General features: G+C 35.1%; 2 protein-coding genes across 25 annotated transcripts in view; one reads left to right on the forward strand and one right to left on the reverse strand.

Moving 5' to 3' along the window:
• The first annotated feature begins 3,025 nt into the window (after window positions 1-3,025).
• The window catches only part of LOC113100216 (dedicator of cytokinesis protein 7), a 50,942-nt gene continuing 28,815 nt past the window's right edge, over window positions 3,026-25,152 (forward strand). For 18 of the 24 annotated variants that reach the window (XM_026265028.1, XM_026265008.1, XM_026265015.1 and 15 more), the window contains exons 1-20: window positions 3,026-3,179; window positions 6,737-6,839; window positions 6,990-7,165; window positions 7,441-7,509; window positions 8,622-8,751; window positions 8,894-9,106; window positions 9,211-9,296; window positions 9,399-9,465; window positions 9,865-10,014; window positions 10,455-10,535; window positions 10,626-10,788; window positions 10,931-11,073; window positions 11,234-11,327; window positions 11,420-11,582; window positions 21,262-21,379; window positions 21,507-21,577; window positions 21,718-21,856; window positions 23,381-23,482; window positions 24,001-24,087; window positions 24,174-24,405. In XM_026265028.1, coding sequence (XP_026120813.1) covers window positions 3,142-3,179; window positions 6,737-6,839; window positions 6,990-7,165; window positions 7,441-7,509; window positions 8,622-8,751; window positions 8,894-9,106; window positions 9,211-9,296; window positions 9,399-9,465; window positions 9,865-10,014; window positions 10,455-10,535; window positions 10,626-10,788; window positions 10,931-11,073; window positions 11,234-11,327; window positions 11,420-11,582; window positions 21,262-21,379; window positions 21,507-21,577; window positions 21,718-21,856; window positions 23,381-23,482; window positions 24,001-24,087; window positions 24,174-24,405 — 2,425 coding nt within the window. In that variant the 5' untranslated portion in view covers window positions 3,026-3,141. The remainder of the gene's footprint in view (window positions 3,180-6,736; window positions 6,840-6,989; window positions 7,166-7,440; window positions 7,510-8,621; window positions 8,752-8,893; window positions 9,107-9,210; window positions 9,297-9,398; window positions 9,466-9,864; window positions 10,015-10,454; window positions 10,536-10,625; window positions 10,789-10,930; window positions 11,074-11,233; window positions 11,328-11,419; window positions 11,583-21,261; window positions 21,380-21,506; window positions 21,578-21,717; window positions 21,857-23,380; window positions 23,483-24,000; window positions 24,088-24,173; window positions 24,406-25,152) is intronic. The other 6 variants (XM_026265034.1, XM_026265041.1, XM_026265088.1 and 3 more) reach the window with 1 other exon arrangement.
• On the reverse strand, window positions 14,265-18,158 carry LOC113100362 (angiopoietin-related protein 3-like). The gene is made up of 7 exons (XM_026265188.1): window positions 17,501-18,158; window positions 16,911-17,021; window positions 16,371-16,488; window positions 16,173-16,286; window positions 15,886-15,981; window positions 15,420-15,692; window positions 14,265-15,335 (listed from the first exon to the last, which is right to left on the reverse strand). Exons 1-7 carry the CDS (start codon window positions 18,119-18,121, stop codon window positions 15,160-15,162), a joined length of 1,509 nt encoding a protein of 502 aa, XP_026120973.1. The 5' UTR covers window positions 18,122-18,158; the 3' UTR covers window positions 14,265-15,159.

The following is a 25,152-nucleotide window of genomic DNA, read 5'->3' on the forward strand; positions in this document are numbered from 1 at the left end:
ATTACATTATGATGTTTATTCTTTCAACAGGACAAAGTAGGAATGGTTCAGCTTCCTCCACTGAAAAAACAATATATGGACAAAGACTGCACGGCCTCTCCAAGTTCTCAGAAGAAGAGGCTGTGCCCATGGACCATTGGAGACTCTGTAAATCTCTCCTATCTGTTATTTTGCTTTTCAGATTTGTTAAAAAACCTTTATTTTAAATATTTTATATTATACTTTAATATATGTAGAGTTATGTCTTAAGACTATGTCTAAAAGCTCTTATTAAACCTGCATGTGCATTACATGTCTGTTTTTTCAACAGGATGATGGAGATGTGCATCAGCCTCCTCCACTTAAGAAACGATGTGTGAGAAAAGCCCAATACCTAAATAGCACACCTGTAAAGGTCAGTGTCTCCTGTCTCTCATTTTTACATTAAAAAAAATATAATAATAATAATAATAAAAAAATAATACAAAAAAAAAAATAATAATAAGCCACTGGATCTTCTGTTTTAAATTCTTTGTATTATATTTCGGTACACACTAAGGGTCACACTTTTACATTTATAGACCCCTGCATGTACAACGATAAAAGTTATATGTCTTTTTCCCTTCTAACCATTTACTTAACCTATTTTTTTCTGCTTTCTCAACAGGATTGTGTACGTCAGCAAATTCCACATAAACAGCAGAGCTTCAAATGAAAGAAGGACCTTGACCGTTGCACTTGGCTACTGTTATAGTTTTTTGATAATTAATGAAACAATAAAAAACTTGGTATCTTTAGTGTGAAATACCAGTTCCATTTTATTAAAGAATCGAAACAGAAAAAAAGGTATAATGTATGAACGATGCATCACAAACATGAAGCATCACAAAGCATCCAGTCTGATCTAGCTTAAGTGTTCTCTGCCACATGTACAATGTTTCTGCTGCAGCCTTGAGTAATCTTGGAGGAACATGTTTTAATTCGGAACATATTCCTTTATAAGATTAATAAAAAGAACCATTAAAATTCTAGTTAGATGCAGTGAAGCTACGGGAAATGTCACAGTGCCAACATTGAGATCGCAAGGTGGCGCAGTGATCAACAACTTCTGAAATCACACTTCTAGGCACTGATAACTTCCATAAAGCTTGTCTGACTCTAGTGTTTGGGTAAATGTCATCATGTTATCTCACATAATGAACCAACAGTTCTGTTTGCATGGTAGTTATGATTCAAAACCAAAACTCTGACTCATAAATAATTCACTTCATGTATAGGCCTATGCCATGCCGCATCTTATTCGTTTTTGTTAATAAACGTTTTAGCTAGATTGTCATTGAATATTACTATTTTATTGTTGTTGTGCATTTTAATTGAAAATAACAATGAATAACAACGAATCCAAGTCTTAAAAGGGAAAAGGTGTAAATACAGATGCAAGCAAAACACACACACACACACACACACACACACATATAGTGGTTTACATTATGTGCTTCCTTTTAAAATAAATTCTCTCAGCTGGAAAGTTTTTTATGTTATTTTTATTAGGAGCAACTTTGTATATTGATAAAAATGTCATACATTCGAGTCGCAAGAAAAATATTTACAGTGTGTTTTTAATTGTAAGACATTTGTTTTAGTCATTTATGAGTTTGGCCTTGTTTTTTAAACTGGTTTTGTGACATTTATCTATTACTTAAGGTTTTCTGCACTTTCTAAGCATTATTTAGCTTTTTACGAAGTATCATTATATTATTTATGATCAGAAAAGTCAAAATTAAACAACTTCTATTACAAACCACAATGTGTTTACTGTTTATACGCCAATAAAGCTGTCATTGTCTAGAGATTACACGACTGGAAGTGGTAGCGGATGCATTTCACACTTTTTGCTACACAGATAGCTTCCTGTAAAAGAGCCCTATAGTGTACACACAGGATATGAATCACTAGGAAGACTCCAACCCTCGATCCCAAAAGTACGGTGCCCAGGAGATGTCATGGTCGGTTTACTTAGTTTTGTCATGATGACATAATAACTCATGGGAATGTGATAATATGTCGTGGCCACAGGACATTCTTTTTTTGGGAATGTCGTATTTATTACAGACTTTAATATGTGTAATGGTCAGCATTCAAATTAAATTTATCATGAATAAATGTTACATTTATCATCACATCACAACTTTATTGGCATAACTGTCAGATAAATTATGCTACGTGAAACTACGTGAACGATTAATTCCTCAACGAAACAATAGTATTTATAATTATGCTCTATTAATTGGCTGAAATAAAACAAAATATTAATTAAACTTGAACTGCATTCCAAAATTCCAGTCTAAAATTCCAGTCAGCAAAATCTGATTTGCTTGTCGAGCATTTACAGTAGGCGATCACAAAAGTATTCAGAGCGTTAAGTAAAGAGATAAAAATGAAGCAAAAAATGAATATAAACGAATATTAAATATAACCAATAATAATAGTCTAATAATAATAATAATATACAAATATTACGGGGAAAAGATGATCAGTTAATGGACATACAAGACTGTAGGATGGATAAATAAAAAAAAATATTGTAGGCCTATTTATATTTTGCACTTCATGTAACATTTATTCATGATAAACTTCATTTGAATGTTTACTATCACATGTAATAAAGTCAGGTAGCCAAGGTATATGGGTAATATAATAATTTAATTAAATATTTTCCATAATAAATAATATTGTAATTTCTTTAAAAAAAAAAAAAAAAAAAAAAAAAAAAATATATATATATATATATATATATATATATATATATATATATATATATATATATATATATACACACACACCATGGCATCTCCCGGGCACCGTACAAAAAGATGGTGTGCGCATATTTTTTCGGCTTTACGGTACATTCTCACCTCTCTTGCGCGTTTGGAGCGCGTTATTTTCCCGAACAGTACTCTGACAAGTCCCACCCCAGACTTGCTCTTTGTTTATTATGGCTCTGTTATGGTTACTACGGCTTTATGAGTGATTTCTCAACTGTCCAATCACAAACTTAGTTTAGGCTTCAGGAGGCGGGGCCTGTGGAAATACGGCCACGGGAGGGGAAGGAATATCGCGGCTGGAGCGCTGGAGTTACTCGAGCACTCAGCGGCTACAGTCATGGCTGAGCGCCGCGCATTTGCCCAGAAAATCAGCAGGTAAGGATATCTAACGCACCTGCAAGCTACTTCGTTTAAATATATTCTCCCAGCGCCCTGCGATCATTCTTTGTCTGCTTTGTCTATGATGCGGCTGGCGAGCGTGCCAGTCTTTCCTAAATAAGGCCTAGGCGTTGAGTTAGCTGGAGCAGACACTGAGTTTATAGGCTGTGTCTCAAATCCTAGAGAGCTTCTTACCCAGACTACACGTTCGGGTCTAATAGGCGCGTTTGGAATGCCGTCTTGGTAGATTCCTTACCAGGTTTTGAAGCAGATCCATAGAGATGCCCGAGTGACCCACCCTAAACTGCAAGACAGCAGTATGACGCCTTTGTGCTTCTGTGCATTAAAATCAGTCTTTATCCATGGGTCTATAATCCATAAATGCGCCTTTTGTTAAATCCAGTTAGGGATTTAATGATGCAGACAAGGGGGGAATCAATGAAATGCAGGGTTTAGGGTTTGTGAGACGATGGCTTGACACACTGACACATCGGGTTGATATGAGATGTTATACTGTCAGTATGCAAGCATATGGTATATATTAGTGTAGAAGGCAATATGCAGTCATATAGTATATGTTTAGTGGACAACGGCTTTGATTACAATAAGACGATGTTAAACTCTAAAGTAAATAACAAGACTGAAAAATAAATGTAAACAATGACTTTAAGCCTGGAGATCATGAATAATTAATAAGTATAATAATTTCTGGTGTATTATGGAGAATACCATTAATTAAGAAAGGTCCAGGATTTCTCGCGTGATATTGATTGTTTGCATTGCTGTTGTAGTCATGCAGCTATTATAAAGCGTTTAAGACCATCCAGAATGGCTTGTAATACAATGTATGATTACATTTCAAGCAGATACTTTCCCCTGCAATGAATGACACAGTGTGATTAATGTTTAGATCCATTCAGATTTTAGCTAGTGGCCCACAATTTGTGGAGCAGGGGCCCTAGGTTATCATAATAGACTATAATTAAGTCTGATCATTGGCTCAAAAACATCTCTTTTCTGTCTAGGTTTCTTTTGTGATGTTAAGTTAGAGATTAGACTGCTTATGGATTTAAAAAAGGAAGTGACCTTTTAGGATCCCTGGTGGTTTCCACAGTCTTGCCATTTCCCTGATGCTTGAAAATGCTGTTGTCTTGTCAGTGACGTGTAATAGGATGATTAGATCAGCTCAGTATAGACTTTGTGGCACCTGGGGCCTTGATTCCAATCGTTACTTGTTACTTAACACACACACACACACACACACACACACACACAAAAGTGTTTATCCATATGATCAAAGAAAATAGCTATGTTTTTTGTTTAATTCAAAAGACAGTATACAGTAGGTATTACCTATAATAAAGAATGCAAAAGGCCCCAGAAAGTCTCATTTTATTTTAAACCGTAAAAGCAAAACAGAAAGCACTAAAAATCTTGACGTTCCCCTGTTTTTATTGAATGAATTGCTAATTAGATATTCAAAAGAAATCTGAGGCTTCTCTGGAAAGTCACAGAAGCAGTTTCTCATGGCTCTGTTTACTTAAGTGCAAGACGTTTTCAGAGATGTGCGAAATATGCACTGAAAGTCATGGTGTTAGCCGGTGCCTTGGTAAACAACACATCTGCGTGGGCTAATCATCTGTTCCCTCTTCAGGAATGTCCAGCCTAAATAAAGGTCCCTCCAGAACTAACAAGGGCACAGAGATTTTTGTTTCATACGTCATTCTACATGTATTAGAAAAAGAGATACTGTGCACTTCTATACTACAACAAAGATATTCTGATAAAACTGTAAATGTTAAATTATGAAATTACTGCAGACACATTGTTTTATTTAAACCTTAATGGTATTTTTTTTTTTTTTTTTGCTTATACTTTACAGGCCTGTAATTCTTTCTGTGAAAACTGATTAATAAGTTACAGTCTTATGTTATTACTCTATAGTAATGAAACTTTGTCATCCTAACATGTTGAAGGGGCTTATGTGTATTTTGGCTTGAACTTGCAGAGTCTAGTCATTACAAGATTTGCTAGTTTGTTTTTGTATGTTTCTTTTTAACCATTCCTGCTAGATTTCAAGTGTGATTTGTGCATGGTCATCTCAATTTATAATTCGGATTAGATTCAATTTAAGATAGAATATTTTCCAAAACCATAAACTAAAACTGCTGAATGAATGAAAAACATTTTTCCAGTGCATAATTTTTGTGAGCCCAGTCAGCTCTATATTAGTTTGATGCGTCACAGATTATTGTTATTTACAAAAGCCTGGGCCAAGAAAAAGATCCTAAAACTTTTGCTATATTTGGAATAGCATACTACCTGTACCATTTTAGCAGTGAGCAGTTTGTATACTGTGTACGGCATGACTGGAGTTTTCTGTATGCTTGGAATACCTGGATGTGTATTGCTGTACTGTACAGTTATCAAGCCATTTTCATTGGGATGAAAAATCTGAAAATAATATAAACAATCAAGTCTTTCTTGACTGATTTGTTGGCTCATGTTTGTAAATATTTTAAATAACAAAGTATACAAAATAATAACCATATTCATTTTCTACATGATGATCGAGTGGCACTGAATAAACATGATGCAATGTAGTGACTTCATGTGACAACAGTGTTATATGTAATTACGTGGTGAATTCATGCGGTCCTAGTTCAAATAAAAAAAATGCTTCTACAATTTTTTTTTTTTAAACTGCAGATATGGTCTTGTTTGGGGATCTGTACCTTTGTACAGGAAAGCTAGATCTCCATAAAAGTTCTTTGTGCATGTTTTTTTTTTTTTCTGTACTTGTTACTTCACACTTTTTGCTAGAAAATGTTTATTTACTATTTATTCAAGTGTTTTAACCCATCTAATATTTTGATACTTAATTTCCATGATCTAAATATTCTTAAAAATGAAACGTTTGTTGTCATTTGGAAGTGTGTAGGCCTTCTTGCATTATTATGCGGTTAAATTATGATTATATATTCAGTCTTTAAAATGACAATAATATCACGTATTGGAATTATTTCTGGGGCAATATATCGCACAACAAAAAGTTGTTATCGTGACTGTTTTCTTTTTATATATATATATATATATATATATATTAAAATGTAATTTGGCAGAATTTGCAGCAGTTATTATTACTCCGGTCCTCAGTGTCACATGATCCTCAATTCTAATATGGTGCTCTGCTCAAAAACATTTCTTCTTAATATCAATGTGGTAAACACCTGTGCTCTTTAATAGAATTTTAATTTTAATTTTTTGAATTCTGTGACGACTAGTTTAAAAGAACAGTATTTATTTGAAATAAAAATGTTTTAATGTGATATGATATGTCTTTACTGTCACTTTTGACCAATTTAATGCATCCTTGTTAAGTGAAAGTATTCACTTATTTAAAAAAAAAAAAAATAGTGATCTCAACCGTTTGGACATTAGTGTTTATATTAATTGGGCATTTCATTCATACAGTGAGATGACAGCCAGGTCATGGGATTCTTATCTGTTTTCTATTATAATGTCTTTCTATTCTATGCGTTCTTGTTCTCCAGGACTGTAGCGGCTGAGGTCAGGAAGCAGATTGCGGGTCAATACGGAGGCTCACCTCAACTTCTCAAAAACCTCAGTGCGGGTGGGAATGCAACTAGTAATGCTGTAAGTACTACATTTCATCTTAATTCTAAGAGACGGACCCTTCAAAGAGTATTTACCACTATCCCTTCATCATAAAACTGTCTTTCTTTGAAGATAGCGGCAACAGTTGTCACATTCTCTTTCTGTTCTCCTTTGGATTTCTCCCTACAGATTCCTCTGACAGAGGCTGTAGAGCCAGTGGATTTTGAAGAGTATTTGATCACGCACCCTCCCCTTATAGAGTCAGGACCTCTGAGAGATCTGATCGAGTTTCCTCCAGATGACATTGAAGTGCTTTACACGCCAAGAGAGTGCCGAACTCTTGGCCAGGCCGTGCCTGAGGAGGGGTGAGTGTGTTCATGGTGGATTGTTTCGAAGAACTAGGGATACATTAGTGTGTCTCTGCAAACCAGCATGTACAGTTCAGGAGGTATTACTGAACAAAATGAAATCAGGTTGTCTGTGTGAACAGTTTTAAATCTCAATAGTCATATAAATTAATTTGAATATATTGTTTGCAACTACATAGTAGTATGACAGCTGTCATTTATTTATTCTTATGGTACGCAGACATACTGTTTTAACATATTTTACTTGTTCCTCCTCTTAAATAATTTTCCAGTGAGAATGATTCACACGTTAGAGACTGCACCCGGTCTTACACCGAGGACTGGGCCATCGTAAACCGCAAGTATGATGCTTTGCTACATCTGTTCTCTCTTCAGAATTCATACAGCCTTTTTCTCCTGATACATGGGTTTCTGATGCATGGTTTTAAAAATGGAAAATGTGTTAAGTGGAGCTGAAAGTGTTACGTTCTTAGTGCCTCTTTGTGATTAATGAATGTTCCAATCCTGTGGAAGTATCTGCAACACTGTCTGGGGATTTTGTGTGGGCCTGCTCTTAAATAACAAAGAGGAATTCAAGTGCTTTTTGCCTACAGTCTTTCTTCAACATACTGCTTTTATGATACTTTCCGCTGAGGCTTTTAACTCTGCTCAGGTGACAAAGCTCTAGCAGCTTCCTAGATATTTATAGGGCCTTCGTAAGTTACTGTGAATAAGTTAGCTCTTATCTTGACCGAGTTCAAATAATGGTTGTTACTGTAACCATGTATAGTAATCCAAACATATACTGATTATTTTAACCCAGTCATTGCGAGAAAAGTAAATGGAAGTGAAGTAATGTAATTATTGTCATTAAGGTTGAAAGTTTAGCTTAAGCCTGCAAGCTTTCACATATAATTGTGAACTGAATTTGTGCAATTTTCTCCATCAGTGCACCAAGCACCACTGAACTGAATTTTAGCATTGCTATGTAAAATACTCATTACATAAAATACAGATTTTTTTCTTTACTGATAAATATAAAAAAATGATACCTCACATGATCTTTTTTTTTTTTAAATTAGTAGAAGTGATTTTTAATTAGCTATTACTTAACACATGTATTCACCCCCACCCCACTATGATTAAACCGAAGTCTCTTAATTTAAAAAGAAAGAAAAAAAAAGAAATGTTTAGGCATACATTTTTATTTTTTAAATGTCTAATTATGTCATAAAATGCTTTCCATGTCAATTTTTATTTATTTATTTATTTTCATTCATTTATTTTGCTGGATACGTTTCTTAATTGAATCCCTTATTATGTCATAAAAAAGCTTTTTATGTCAATCATTGTTCGTTTATTTATTTTAAAAAGTCTTAAAACTTTTGGATGGATCATTTAATCAATACATTTCATTGGGTGTCTTTTAGTTTACTGATTAGCACACAGGTAATAAAGTATTTTGGATGTTCAGGTACCACAAGTTGGGCACCGCATTTAACCCCAACACTTTGGATAAGCAGAAGGAGAGGCAGAGAGGTTTACCCAAGCAGGTTTTTGAGTCTGATGAGTTGCCAGATCACAGCAGCTACCAAGATGATCAGGTAAACCTGTCTTTGCTACTATTGAGTGTTAGGTAAAGTTTTTTTTTTCTCTTCTTAATCCCAGAAGAATAATTGCGCAGTATCCCTTTGAGTTCCTTTTTGAATTTGAATGGATATAAACACTGACTTTTGCATGTCACAGGATGATCTGAAGCGGAGGTCCATGTCGATTGATGACACTCCACGTGGCAGCTGGGCTTGCAGTATATTTGACCTGAAGAACTCTCAGCCTGATATTCTGTTGCCTCACCTTCTGGATCGAGTACCCAACGAAGAAATCGACCGCCACAATGAGGACCAGCGCAAGTCAAACCGCCATCGAGAGCTCTTCGCACTGCATCCTGCTTTGGATGAGGTAGAGCATGACATTTTGTTTCAGAGTTTCCAATATTGTGTCTAAAGATACGGATTACCAAAACACTTCTTGAATTAATCTTTTTTTTTTTTTTTCAAATATAGGATGAACCCATTGAGCGCCACTGTGTGCCTGATGTTCCAAAAGAACATTTTGGTCAAAGGCTTCTTGTCAAGTGCTTGTCCTTAAAGTAAGTGGGGAACAGCTTTTTCTTTTTTTTTCTTTTTTTTTGGCTGAAATGCAACTCAAATGGTTACAACGTTGCTGATATGATTCTCTTGTTCCTTTTAAGGTTTGAGATAGAAATCGAGCCAATATTTGCAAGTTTGGCCTTATATGATATCAAAGAAAAGAAAAGGGTAAGCTGTTATAATTCCCTGTGTGATGTACAAGTGAAAGGTTGTGTAAGAATATAAAATAAAGAATATGAATAAATTAACTGTTAAAGTGAATTATGGTGCCATAAAAATATACACAATGGATTACATCAAACTTGCAAATCAGAAGATAGTTTTTTTTTCTGTGTGTGCGTCTTTTAAAATTGCATTTATAAAACTAATTTTAATGGGATTAAATGTAAAAAAAAAAAATTCATTCATTCAATAGATTTCCAAAAGATACATTCAAATACAAGTCAGATTCATGTGTAAAGGAAATGTCACATGATGTTGCTAACTGATTTCAACACTAGAGGGTAGTAGTAACCTGTTCAAAGATTTTATTTGTTCCCTAGCACATTGTCCTGTCTTCATCCTCAGATATCAGAGAACTTTTACTTTGATTTGAACTCGGAGCAAACGAAGGCCATGCTGCGACCGCACATCCCATCTGCTGCAATCTCCACCCTGGCCCGCTCTGCTGTCTTTTCAATCACCTACCCTTCTCAAGATGTCTTCCTTGTTATCAAGGTTGGTTACATCATTCGGCATCATTCTTAACATTCAGAAACCCCATTCATGAGCAGAATATATATTTTGTTCTTTTGGGCAATTTTTATCAATGAATCCTGGAATTTATTTTTCATGATTTCCACAAAAATATTGAAAAAGAAAATGTTTTTAAGATCAACAATAGGAAATATTTCTTCAGCATCAAATCAACATATTAGAATAAATTCTGAAGGATCGTGTGACTCTGAAGACTGGATAATATAATCTATATATATATATATATATTTTATAATTATGCATTTATTTTGTAAAAAAAAAAAAAAATTGCATTTTGAGTCAATATGGCATTAATGGATTTACTTTTTTGTAGTGGCACGTTTGATGATCAATGCATTGATTTTAAGTTAGCATTGATGTTCGTTTATTGCTTAATTTGAGTGTTTTGAGTTTGCTTTCAGCTTGAGAAGGTGCTTCAGCAGGGAGACATTGGAGAGTGTGCAGAGCCTTACATGGTCTTTAAAGAGTCAGATGCTGCCAAAGTAAGCCTTTCATAACATTGTAGATACATTGTGCACCAGCTCCTAGGAATCCAGACCAGCATGGTAACTGTTTTTATATGCTCTTATCAGAATAAGGAAAAGCTTGAGAAGCTGCGCAGTCAGTCTGAACAGTTCTGTCAGCGACTGGGGCGTTATCGCATGCCCTTTGCCTGGACAGCCATACACCTCATGAACATAGTGAACAGTGCCGGCAGCCTAGAGAGAGACACAGAGCTGGAGATCGGGTTGTCAGGTGAGTCTTTAAATTACACAGATGGTTGTGCATGTTTATCCTGTACTTGTACTTAGTTTAAAATATTTTTTCCAAATAACATTTGAATGAGTGATGAAGTAATTCTGAAATTTTAACCACTTGATTTTACGCTATTACACAGAACGGAAAGGCTCTTGGTCTGAACGGAGGAACTCTAATATTGTGGGACGTCGTTCGCTGGAGAGAACCACCAGCGGAGATGAATCATGCAGTTTGACCAGCTTCAGACCAGCTACCCTGACGGTCACCAACTTCTTCAAACAGGTCACGCTGTTATTCAAAAAACAAAACATCCTAGTATTGATCTTGTTCATTTAAAGTTAACTGACCGTTGCATAGGTCAGACTGCTTAAGTTAACAAATACTCCTGCTTTTGACATTTAAAAATATGTATTTTTTGTGTTTTATTAATATATCATATTAGGAAGGAGATCGACTAAGTGATGAAGATCTCTACAAGTTCCTAGCTGACATGAGGCGCCCCTCCTCTGTGCTACGTAGACTGAGGCCCATTACAGGTAGAGCTCTTTTGGCATGTTTATTCAATAGATTTTGGCCATATTAACATTACTGTAGTGAGTTATGTAACTGATTTACTGAATACCCTCAGCCCAGCTGAAGATTGACATCTCACCTGCCCCCGAGAATCCTCACTATTGCCTGACACCTGATCTGCTCCAAGTGAAGCCTTACCCAGATAGTCGAGTGCGGCCAACAAAAGAGATCCTGGAGTTCCCTGCCAGGGACATTTATGTGCCCAACACCACTTACAGGTATAAATGTCAAGATCAGATATTTTCAACCTTTTTGACTCCAACACCCACCCATTGTCCAAAATTGTATTCAATATGTTACCCTATTCGCTAATATTACCCTATTCAAGTGAGATTTTAAATGTAGACTTTTGATGTGTAGCACTTTTTATTTAAAGCACACTTTTAAGATAAACTTTTAAAGACTCGTGATGTACACTACAGTTTCTGGACTCTGGACTAAGATTTAGAAAAGAAGAAAAAGGAGAATATAGATAAGGATCATGGTATTTCAGTAGTAGTGCAGCACATCTCTAATGTATATTAGCACCATATGTTGTTGCTTTTGGTGATGTGTGACATGAGACCTTACAAGCATATAGCCCTAGTTTTGTTAACAAAGCTCAATCTATGTACTTTATGTACACTTCTAGTTTTGTAACTTCAAGTAACTTAAATAATTCAATCTGAAATAATTACATTTCAGGATTTCAGAAATTTTAGAAGCTGAATTGTCTTAAGTGTTTCTACACTTTTTAACCAATTCATTTTTCATGTGAAATTAATGCTTATTTACAAGTTCATAATTTAATATTTTCAAGGGTCTACTAGAATGCTTTTACATGATTTAAAGAAAAAAAAAAAACCCACATACTTATTAAAACTTCCTGATTTTGTAAAGCCTGCCTTTCTGAAGAGTCCAGTCAGCTCTGGTCATCTGGTACAATCTGTAGTGTTGTGTAAGTAAAGCAAAGTAAAGTAAAGTAAATTGTATTAATGGTGCAAATTAAACATCGCAAATCTATCCAAAGTGCTGAACAATATCAAATAAATTTAAAAGAAAAAACAGAAAAGAACCAAACAAGACAGACAGTGAAACAACTATAATGTGAGATTAAAATGCTAATGAGTAGAGATACGTTTTCAACATAGATTTAAAATTGGTAATGGAAGGTGCAAGGCGGATGTCTAGAGGCAATGGGTTGCACAGGCGGGGAGCAGTGACAGAAAAAGCTCTGTCACCCTTTGTTTTCAAATGGGAATGAGGGACAAATAAAAGAGCCCTATCAGCAGATCTTAAAAGTCTGGTAGATGACAAAGGGATAAGAAGATCTTTGAGATAAGATGGAGCTTGATGGTTAAGAGCTTTAAAAACAAACAACAGAATCTTAAACTGAGCTCTTAAATGGACCGGAAGCTAGTGAAGCAAAGCTAAATTTGGGGTGACATTCTTTACCCCAGTCAGCAGCCTTGCAGCTGCATTTTGTACCAATTGGAGGTGTGAAAGTGATGATTGAGGAAGACCAGAGTACAGTGAATTACACTAATCTAAACAAGAGGTAATAAAAACATGAATAACCTTGTCCAAATCTTGAAAAGACAAAAACAATTTGGAAGTTTGGAAGTGACCCGCAATTGATTAAAACTGTTCCTAACAACAGAATTGATTTGTTTGGATAAGCCTAATTCTGAGTTAATAACATACCAGGTTAAGATGATTGCCCAGCTCCTTAATGATATCCTTCCTCATTTTTGGGGGGGACCAAAAACAATAATTTCTGTTTTGTTCTCATTGAGTTGGAGAAAGTAATTTGATAACCATTTTTCCATTTCTGAGATACATTCCAACAAAGGTTGAATGGAATCACCAGCTTTTAGAGGGAGGATGAAAATAATTATTGTGCTTCCTAATAATATTCCCCAGATGGCGCATATATAAATTAAAAAGTAGCGACCCCAGAATAGAGCCCTGAGGCATTCCACTAATGATTGGGGCAGATGACGAGGAAAACTTGCCTAGCTCTACAGAGCGAGATTGTGTACAGAAAAAGAAGAAACAGTTGTGGTTGTTAAATCATTTGCAGCATGTCTCTTAAATATTACAAGTAATATAACTCCCAAAGCTTTGTGAGCAGCTGTAGACAGTATTATACATCTGTGTAACTATGGTGTAATTATTGGAAGTCCACATAATGTTTTTCTCCTTGACATAGCGCAATCACTTACCCTAGCGTTTGAGAGCAGACCAAAGCAGCCACTAAATGTGCATCATGGTGACATTGCTAAGTCACTGAAATAATGGCAGGACTACAAAAAAGGTGTTTCAGCCAAGTGTTTTCTCAGAACCACTGGTCTAGATCATATAAATTGGCCTCACACGCCCAACACAAACAAGTATATATTTATTTTAAGAAATGCCTTGACTCACTATTTCTCATTGCTAAGCAACCAGAGCACTCTCTTTGTGATCAGATGGCCTCACCGCTATTTAAGATTACTAATTTAGTCAAGGTTGACAGGACAAAGATGCCTATCCTCTGCAAGTTGACATAACCTGTCATTCAGAGGGCATGTTTGTCCGCTCTCAGCCTGTGCCAACTTTGTTATCTTCCTCCGCACACGCCGCATAGTCAGCCTTGATTTAGATGGTGCTGATTGGGACATGAATTACTGCAGGCAACATGCATGTTCTAGATTTATCACACTTGTCATGTCTGTTGCATATGCGGGTCATATTAATGTTAATTATGAAGGGTTGATTTCCCATACAGGTTCAGCTTGATCCTCCTGTTGGATTATTTATGTATTATCAGTTAAATTAGTTTTTTCCTCCCCAATGAACTAACAGTAGTCTAAACTGTCTGGAAACTGGTTTATTTCAATTATATGAGCCTGCAATGAAGTTGTTCATAAACTGTTTTCTTTGTTGAGAAGATATTGTTTTAATTTTATGTAGTGAAATTTACAAAAGAAACAAGAAAAGGTTTGCCATATTAGTCCATGTATAGTTTAAGTTGCCTTATTGTCTAAATGTGTTGCTATAAATATATATATATAATACACCTGACTAACAATGAGAAACATTGTGTAAACAAAATATATACAGTACAGCTGAGTATGTACAAGGATAACCAGGAGTCAGTATGACAGAAAGAGACAAGAAAAAGATCCAACTTCATCCATGACAGCACATTTCTTGGTAACACTTTGTTATAATTTTCAATATCAAAGTATGAATATATAATATATAATTTAATATTATATTATAGTAGTGTTCATGAGCATTGTAGTCATGATTTAATGAATATTACAGTGTTACCCAAAGGTTTTTTTACTGTTTCACATTTGTGTAAATTGCTTAAATACTTAAAAACTTCAAGTTAAAATACTGTATGTGAAATTACATTGAGAAGCTGTATAGTTGAGAGCAGTGTAGTTCTATAATATTATCCATATTGTCTACAAACTTATTGTTGACTCTTGATAATAGCATGTATCAAATCCTGTTCCAGAGGTGTGATTTGCCGTGTGATTTATGCCATTTTAACCCATTCAATATTATTATTTTTTACAACTTTTCTTGATCCGCACGCCGCAAGTTGATGACAAATGAACATTTTGAACTAACACATGTATGTTGCAATACCCCTTTGACTTGGTTTTTACCCTCTACCAGAGTCAATGACCTGTTGCAGTTGCATCATTCAGTTTCTGCTGTCTTTAGAGAAATGGAAAAGCTTTGTTGGCCAGTGTCTGCTGCCAGTGTGACCCCTCTGATTGATTCTGAATTACTCAATGGAGAGTATAGGGTCAGGGATTATTGAAACTGGGTTGATGGTCTGATGGTGATCTTTGTGGATTTGAGGGTATAGGAGCTTCCCTTGGCTGGGTTCCAGTAGATTCCTTTCTTGCGCTGGTGCCGAGTCCTTGACCTCATCCAGGCATATCTCCCATTTAAGTTGGTGTCCCCACATGCATCAAACCACCAACCTCCTGAAACCAGCAAGCAGTTAATATTCAAGAGATGTTCAGTTGTATATTGAGGGATATTAAATATACATTTTGACCATGTGATACCTGTGTAGTTGCGTGCGCAGTTTGAGTCGTCATGATTATCGTTGTCTCTTTCCTTGGTTGAGAACTTCATGCCCGTGTGGTTGCTCAAGGCATCAGGCAGATCTCCAGACAGAGGTGCCACGTGAAGAACGTAATCAGATGCAGGACCTTCCAGGGTGAATGTGTAATCTATGAATCTCTTTTCCTCCTTCCAGTCTTCCAGTTCAATGTGTAAAATGTATTGTCCTTGTTGAGCAATAGAATAAATCTTCGCCAAGCCAAGCCAGAACTCTTCTGTAATAGAAATATATTTTTCCGCTTATTTCCATTCAACAGCTGAAGATGCATTGTATTACAAAAGCATAAGCTGTCAATAGATAATCAAAGCGTTTTTTTTTTTTATATATATATATATATATATCTGTGTGAACGGAGAAAAGCCTTTAGAGAAGGAAGCATCTGACATGACACAAAAGCGCATACTTACTTTCCAGTTTGCCAAATCCATATTCATATTTTTCCCATGACTGGTCAAAATCAACAGAACCATCCTCCCTCCTCTGAATGACTGTGGCTGCATCATCTAAAAATAAAGAGTAAATGTAAACTGCATAAAGAGAATCTTGTATTGAGTTGGATAAGAATAGTGATAACAGCACATCCATCTTAGTTAAGAAAGTGATTTTCTTGTGCCTTTTGTCTGTACTTTTTGCAGTTTTGTAACTGATGTCAGTAGGAAGTCTGATGATTAGATGTACATTATCGGTCTCTTACCAGTACTTATCTCACAGTAAACATAGAATGGCTCAGATTGATTAGGTTTGATTGGGTAAATTCCACTGGTCCTTTGCCCTCTTTTGAACACATCACTGCAGTCCGCTGGAAAGTCTATGCAGCAGAACACACAGGTGATGATTTTGGATTTATTAAAGCAGCAGTTTAAATTGCTTATTGATTTTGTGCTGTTATTACCATTTATTTCTGCAGTTCCATTGGTGGAGTTCATTGTTAAGTAACGAAAAGGATCAAGTGTTTCTGGATTTAAATCCAAAGGTTTTTCCACTGTGTCTTGAAAAGAGTCATAGTTCATCTGAAATAAAAAAAATATTTATTCTCAGTAAATGCAAATAAAGCCATGAGAGTAACACTGAGAATTATTTTAAATGCAATCAATATTCTTTATTTTATATTCAATAGAATTTCTTGTTACGAGACATTGACATTATTTAAATCTCAATAAAATTTCAATCTGTGTATTTATTTATTTATTTATTTTTTTTTTTTTACAATATAATCAAATCCTTAAAATGTAAAATTGTATAATATATTAAATATACAAAATATTTTGTTGGCTAGAAATATTTCTTATTGCAATCTCTATTAGACGAGTACTGTAAATGTAAATTAATTTGTCAAAGAGTAAACAAAAGTGTTTTGAATGATAAATTCAAAATACATAATCCTTCGTTTATAATGAAACAACATTAATATTATAGAAACAAAAATGGATACCTTATCCTCAAGACTCTTAATTTTGGTCTTCTGGTAACTGAGCTGCTCGTGTTGCTCTTTAACAGATTTAAGCAGATCTGTAATTGTCCTTTCTTGTGTTTCAATCACATCCTGCAATAAACAAGTTGTTAATGCAGTAAATGCATAACTGGATTCTATTGGAACAGATGCCTGTACAGATATGTAATCAGTTTTATTGATATGCACTGATTTAGTTTTTGCGCTTGCTATCAAATGTGATGAACACGCAGTTTTAGACACTCATTTTAAAATCGGTATTGTGAAGCTCTGTAGTTATAATGTGAGCTTGAATGGTTTCCATTTTCAATAAAAGTTCAGAATTGACCTTATTGCCCTTACGAAAAATAACCATGGTTTTATTATAGTAAAACTGTAGTAACCCATGTTTTTTTGGCGTGTTGACTACCATTTGTATAACCACAGATTTACTACAAATACCATGGTTATACTATGGTTAATTTAGCAAAACCATGGTTAATTTGTGGTTACCATGGATTAACTATAGTAACTATGGTTTTTTGGTTTATTTGTAGTAAAACCATGGTTAATTTTCGTAAGGGTGGACTCACCTTCAAAGCAGCAATCTCTTGAAGTTGCTCCAGGGGCATCATGGTCTGAGACAAGCCCTTCAGCTTCTCCTCCAGCCCACCAACCTTGCTCTGCAGCTGGCTTCGCTCTTGGAGGATGTTGTTGATTTTGGAGTTGATCTCCAGTGACAAGTTTCTGATCTCCTCATTATTGGCCTTCAAAAATACGGTCGTCTCCTTCAACTTCTCCTCTTCCTCTTTGATTTCACTGGTGACCACCGAGAGCTGGTAGAAGGAGCGATCAAAGATGTTGAGCTTTTGAAAGATGTCGTTGATCTGAGACTTGGTCTTGTGCACAAACTCTCGGAGGCTCTGGCCGAGCTGGAGAAGACCGTTAGCAAGGAGTCGTACGTCATCTAACATGGCAAAGCGGGATCTAGTCTCAGCTGGTGGTGCGGTGACAAGAAGAGGTGCCTCTGTGGGTGCTATCTTTAGATTGGGAGCTGCGCTTGTTGTTGACAAGCATAGCCAAAAAAGCAGGAAAATCAACATCATGTCAAGTTGTTTGAAGGCAGATTTGTTCACGGCGTCAGTCCGTTCCCACAGTCCAAAAGTCTTTGTACTCGTCTCTTTTAGCCTCTGTTTCTCACTAACCCCTCTCATCTCCTACTCTGAGAACAACAACAAAAACAGAAGAGATTCCTCAAAATATATACAGCTACATTGAGAGAGGGGAGGGACCATTTGGTAATTATTAAGCTGGCTGAGCTTGAGCGTCCTCCTCCCAATCTGGAAAATTTACTTGTTGCAGAAAGTTTAGTTATACACACACACACACACACACACACATCCATAACCTGGCCCCTGGTTTCCTCTGATAAGCAAAGATGAACAATGCTGATGGATCATCCAATCATCAACATGGCCACCTGGTGCATTGTGCATGTACCACTGGAGGGGAATTAATAATAAAAGTATGCAATTTATGGTTCTGGCTTTGATTTAATTCTCTCCTGAATCCATGAAGCATCACCTTCAGGTGCCACTGAGAGGGTCTGCATGTACAAGCAGAATCGTCACTGAATCTCAGGACGGTTCAGCTAAGGCGGTAATAGAAATGAGTGATGACTGAGGTTGGGGGAGTTTGTGCCATTTGCACTGATATGTACATGCTTTTTATTTACTGCTGATTCATATTAATCTCCCTTCAGGCTTCAGGTGGAGATTTGTATTTATTTATTTATAAATTTTATTTTTATTAATTTTTTCCACTTTCTGTTAGCCTGGTCAGGCCAGTAGTTTAGGAAGAATTTTACTTGCCAAGTATTTTCGCTTTCTTACATACTGTATTAGAGTTTTGTTTTATAAAAAATGACCAGGCTTTCAGTTTTCATTAAATACAGGTATAACACATCTTCGTGACCACTGTATTCATAGACGCATATTGCAACAAAATCTCATATATGTCAGCCATTTAGGCAATGTTACATTTGAAGAGTAGTAATTTTAAGAATTTGCAACAACAATTTTGTTTTAGCCTTAGTTTTCTTTGTTCACATGTGCTGTGATTTAATGGTTTAAACTTAGCAGCTTGTAATGGGGATGAGTCATGGCCAAATGTTTGCAAACCCACTTAATATGGAACTTACTGTTAAAGTAGTTACTGTCTTTTGCAGAAAGATTTAGATTTGTATTTGAGATAAAAATACAATTTAACATTGCGATACACAGCTAATATGAAGTATTTAGCACATTGTTATCCGTTAGTATATTTCTGAATACATAATGCACTTTTATAGGTTGACCATATTTACATGCTCATTATCTAATTAAAGTCCATACTGGGGTTAAATGCGTATGATATAATGTATGTCTTTTTGAAACTATTTTGGAAAGCTGTTAACTAAAAGTTGAACTTTTTATTTTATTTTATTTTATTTTTTTGTCTGCCGGCTAACTTGTTTTATGTCTGCTGTTCTGGTGCGGTGATGTATTATCATCACTCTGCTGCACACTGAGACTAACAGCTCTTGTTCAGACAGGTGCGGACAGTTTGGCCTCAATCCATATTTGTGGACACAGCAAATACAACCAGACTTCCATTGTCTACCCAGGGGCCGTTCAGGGTTTAGAAACTTGTGTGTCAGTGGTATGGGAGGTCTCCAGTGTCCCTACTTACACCCTGCACCAAATAGATAATGATTAACCAGTTATTATTTGATAGGTTTTCTGAACTAAATAGAACTGAACTGAAACTGCTCCACTTTTTTTTTTTTTATTGCATCTCTCTCTCTCTCTGTGTGTGTGTGTGTGTGTGTGTGTGTGTGTGTGTCTCCCTTACTCATTTTTTCCCTTTTCAACTCAAACAAAAGATCATAGTATGAAATAAAAGTTTTTTTTATTTCACGACATTAGAGAGGAGTTGGTATTGAGAGTGCATGAGAGATCTGTGCTCCTTGGAAAGTCTGTGACCTTTGCTGTCTGTGTGGTCTCCTGGGAGAGTGCGTTCCACGTCACTGCAGTATTTCTGTCTGTTCCTGCAGCTACTGTAAAGGAAACAGCTGTGCAACAAAAAGCTATGCAATGGAAAGATCAATGAGGATTAATGTTAAAAAAACATTTTCACATGTGAACAAAAATTGTTTTTGAAGTGTTGAAGTTTTAAAAATGCTACTCTTAAATTGATTTGTTGTTTCATGTAAATATTTAGAAGGGACTGTTGATTTCATTTTAGTTTTTATGTCATGGACACATTTCATTTTCATTTTTAAATATTTTTATTTTAGTTAAATGAAAATTCTGTCATTAATACTCACCCTCATGGCATTCCAAACCTGTTAGGACCTTTGTTCATCTTCATCATAGCCGGCAAGGATCCTCACAGAATCAAAGCTAAGAAACATAGCAAGGAGATTGTTAAAATAATCCATATGGCATTAGTGGTTCAATTGTAATTTTATGAAGATAAAAGACAAATTTTGTGTGCAAAGAAAACAAAAGTAACAACATATTCAACAATCCTCAGAGTCACCCTGGTTCCATTTTGGAGAGCATCACATAAGTAGACGTCATATGCTTTTCTGTGTCAGCAGCACCATATGTGGATACGCCATTTACATGGTTTATGCTTTGATCGGAATGTACACAATGTATCTGCGTACATATGTTGTTTATGTATGTGATATTCTCCAAAATGGTGCTATAGGGAAATGCAGAGGAGGCAAATTGTTGAATAAAATTGTTTTTGTTTCCTTTGCACACAAAGTATTTTTGTAGCTTAAAATGATGGTTGAACCCCTGATGTCACATTGATTATTTTAATGATCTCCTTGCTATGTTTCTGAGCCTTGATCGTGTAAGGATCCTTGCTGTCTATGGGATGGTCAAAGAGCTCTCAGAATGCATCAAAAACATCTTAATATGTGTTCTGAAGATGAACGATGGTCTTACATGTTTGGAATGACGTGAGGGTGAGTAATTAATGATAGAATTTTAATTTATTAGAGAACTGTCCTTTTAAGGAATAATCTGTGACAACAGAAAAGCATTTCTAAAGTTAATTACACATAAAATGATCAAATTTTTAAATGTAACATTTTTCTTATATCAATACATATATATATATATATATATATATATATATATATATATATATATATATATATATATATATATATATATATATATATATATATATATAGATAGATAGATAGATATAGATTCCAGTTTTGTTTTATTGAATAACAACATCAAACTTTTAATGTTTAAACAATTTCTCTTTCTCTGACTACCTGTGTGTGTAGGAACCTGCTGTATGTGAACCCACAGAGCCTGAACTTTGCTAACCGTCAAGGCTCAGCTCGTAACATTACAGTGAAAGTACAGTTCATGAATGGGGAAGATCCTAGCAATGCTATGCCTGTAAGTTTGAACAGAATGCATAACAATTTCAAGTTTTCATGTGACCAAACATGTCATAGAGAAGCATTCTCTTGACTTTGGGAAATGGCATAATATGCTTACAGTTCTCCACTCCTTGGTATTTTAGGTAATCTTTGGAAAATCCAGTTGTGCAGAGTATTCAAAGGAGGCATACACTGCTGTAGTGTATCATAATAGGTGAGTTTGTTTGTTTGTTTGTAATTTAAAACAACTGTCAAGTTTTTGTCTGCTTTTGTATAAGAGATGGATTATTGACACTCACATTTATAAAAAAAAATCTGTTTTTTTTTTCTGTTTATCAAATGTTGTTTCCTCAGATCACCAGATTTTCACGATGAAGTTAAAATCAAGCTACCAGCCTCGCTGACTGACCATCATCACATCCTTTTTACTTTCTACCATGTCAGCTGTCAACAGAAGCAGAACACTCCACTGGAGACGCCTGTTGGATACACGGTACATTGATACACGTTTTCCACACACACAAAATAAAAAAAAAACTTTCACTAAGCAAGGAAGCATTAATTTATGTTTCAAATGAATGCTTTTATTTTGAACTTTGTATTCATTAAAGAAATCACAAAAATATTAACCAGCAGAACCACAAGTGTTTTTGAGCACTAAATCAGCATATTCCTTGATTTCTGAAGGATCACGTGTTCGGCAGTAATGGTAGCTGAAAATTCAGTGTTGCCATCACAAATAAATTACATTTTAAAAACATATTAAAATAGAACTTAGAAATAAAATAATGAATTTTCACAATATTACAGTTTTACCGTATGTTTTTATTAAATATATGCAGCCTTATTGAGCGTAAACTTTTGAATGATAGTGTACTTGAACACACAGATTGAATTTTTTTTTTTTTTAAGTCATGTTAATAGAGAACCCTTCTATTAATCTGTATACATATTTTGGCAACACATCGACTTTCAGTAACAAAGATGAAAATTAAGATAAATCGAGAATCGTTTTGTTATTGTGGCTGTTTGTTTAGACTAGTGGTCGACCTATATGTGTTTTTTGACAGCCAATGCTGATGCCGGTATCTTGGAAAGCAGGGGGGCTGATATATTTTTTTAAGATTTTTATTATATTTAAGAAATTTGAAATCATTTGACAATGAATTAAAAATAAATGTGTAAAATAAACAAACTTATACTTTGACAGTATTTTTCACAATAAATAAATATTTAATAAAATTATAATATATATTTAAAAAGAAAAAACACTGTAACCAACAGGGCACTCAGTATTCTGGGAAGTTTGTGTGTATTGGCAATCATATTTTTCAAATAAAACCAGGGTAACACTCATTTTACATATAGCACACAGTGAAAATCAAATGAATATGACAGTGGGCAAATGCGTAAAGTGCAGCATAATTTGAAATCACAAGTTTAAAGTTTAAAGCATTCAATTCACACGGACTGACCATCACACAGAGAACACATGGGCTTTGCAGAATTTTTTTTGGCCGATGCCGATATTTGAAAAATGCAAAATAATAGCCGATATATCGGCCTTGGCTGCCTTATTCTGCAAGACTATTTATACATTTCTAATTCATAATTTTAAAATTAGTTACCGTATTTTTCTGACTATAAGTCGCAACTAAGTATAAGTCGCATCAGTCCAAAAATACGTCGTGACGAGGAAAAAAACATATATATATATATTAGAACCATGAACCAATAGAAAACATTACAGTCTACAGCCGGCGGGAGAAAGCTCTATGTTTTCAGTTTAGGCTACAGGAGCACTGAGCAGCATAGAGCGCCCTCTCGTGGCTGGAGACGGTAATGTTTTCTCTTGGTTCATGTCAAATAAATAGTCATAACATAGTCATAACATAGTGGAGTGGTGTTTATGCAAATGGCCCCTGAATCATGGCTTTCTGAATAAAAATCTAATCTAATCATGATGTGCCTATATGTCACACCTGTAATAAATGGTACGTCTGTTATTTTTCCTCAGTGGATTCCGATGCTGCAGAATGGACGCTTGAGAACAGGTCACTTCTGCCTTCCAGTATCTCTGGAGAAACCGCCTCAGTCTTACTCTGTTCTCTCTCCCGATGTAAGACCATTTCTGACACACAACACACAAAGTTAAATATAATAGTTTCTTTAAATGGTCTTGTTTAATGTCTAGTATCATGTATCCCTCATTTTTATTGTTAAAAGACGTTCCTCATTGGTCATTTATGTTGTCTGAAAAATAACTTTTTAAACCTTGATTATTATCATTTCAATTTTTTTTACAGACCCAGTTAAAAAAAAAAAAAAAAAAAAAAAAAATAATATATATATATATATATATATATATATATATATATATATATATATATATATATATTATTATTATTATTATTATTATTATTATTATTATTATTTTTTTTTTTTTTTTTTTTTTTTTTTTTTTTTTATTATTATTTTGTATGTTTTTGATTTATGAAACCTGTATTGTTAAGAATGCTGTAACACTACAGTGGGACTTATTACTTGAAGGAAGTGTGTTTGAAAGTATTTTAGTGTAACGGAGTGTAATAATGCAAAGAAATTATACTGCAAGTTCATTCATGCATTTGTGTGTAGGTTCCCCTTCCTGGAATGAAATGGGTGGATAACCACAGAGGGGTGTTTAATGTAGAGGTTGTGGCTGCATCAACCATCCACACACAGGTAATTAGTAGCTCAGTTGTCAAAGTACTGATTAATAGCCCACTTTAAACAAATACATTCACTGATGTTTTCTTTCCTTTTCCCAGGATCAGTTTTTAGATAAGTTCTTTGCACTAGTGCATGCGCTGGATGAGCATATGTTCCCTGTGAGGATAGGAGACATGCGCATAATGGAGAATAATCTGGAGGCTGAGCTGAAGTCTAGTATAGCAGCTCTAAATTCCTCTCAGCTGGAGCCTGTAGTGCGTTTTCTCCACCTACTGCTGGACAAACTGGTGTTGCTGATGGTGCGGCCACCTGTCATAGCCGGCCAGATAGGTACCCTGTCCTCCAAACTGCATAATCTCAGAAAAGTTTTACTTTAAAGAGACAGTTCAACCAGAAATGCAAGTTCTGTCATCATTTACTCACCCTCATGACTTAATGTTGTTCTTCTCTGGAACTAGAGCTGCACGATTAAGTAAATGTGATTGTCATGCGTATCTTGTCAGTAAAGCTGGTTCTGTGATTAGTAGTAAATCTCCATACCATGCTTTCAGATGGAGCACCATTACTACACAGAGCCATAGTTCACTGACAAGCTATGAAAAATCGCGTTCATAATCGCAGACGATTTAATCGCGATAATGACAACTGTTTGAGTAGCTTGTCAGTGAACTACGGCTCTGTGTAGTAAATCCTGCACCATCTGAGAACATACCGCATTTAATAACATGTTTTTACTCCAAACTCACTTTATAACATCGGTCAAGTGTTTAAAATAAATCCTTCTTTGAGATGATGTGTACTTTGTTATAATAAAAATTATAAGATGAACTCAGATAAACCATATATTGTCATAGTCGTGTTTGTTAGTTCACACTGAATTCATGAAATCAGTTAAATCTTCTGTTTATTCAGTAACCGCGATAGAGATTTCCTGGATTTCTTCTGTGAGGCATATTTGGAGTTTCAGCAAAATAGTTTGAGAACTGCCGTTTTTGTTTTTCTTGTCTCTCCTGGGCTCTGATGTTTAGTTCCCAACTTTCTTTACAATTTGTTTTGCTATTCACAGAAGAAAGAAAT

This window comes from Carassius auratus, chromosome 6 (genome assembly GCF_003368295.1).
Source record: "Carassius auratus strain Wakin chromosome 6, ASM336829v1, whole genome shotgun sequence".
Taxonomy (NCBI): Eukaryota; Metazoa; Chordata; class Actinopteri; order Cypriniformes; family Cyprinidae; genus Carassius; species Carassius auratus.

Coding starts and splice junctions, on each gene's coding strand:
- LOC113100362 (XM_026265188.1), bottom strand. CDS start 18,121: ATGAGAGGGGTTAGTGAGAAACAGAGGCTAAAAGAGACGAGTACAAAG. Junction 16,287..16,370: donor TGGAACTGCAGAAATAAATG/GTAATAACAGCA, acceptor TCTGCTGCATAG/ACTTTCCAGCGGACTGCAGT. Junction 15,336..15,419: donor CTGCGCACGCAACTACACAG/GTATCACATGGT, acceptor TGCTGGTTTCAG/GAGGTTGGTGGTTTGATGCA.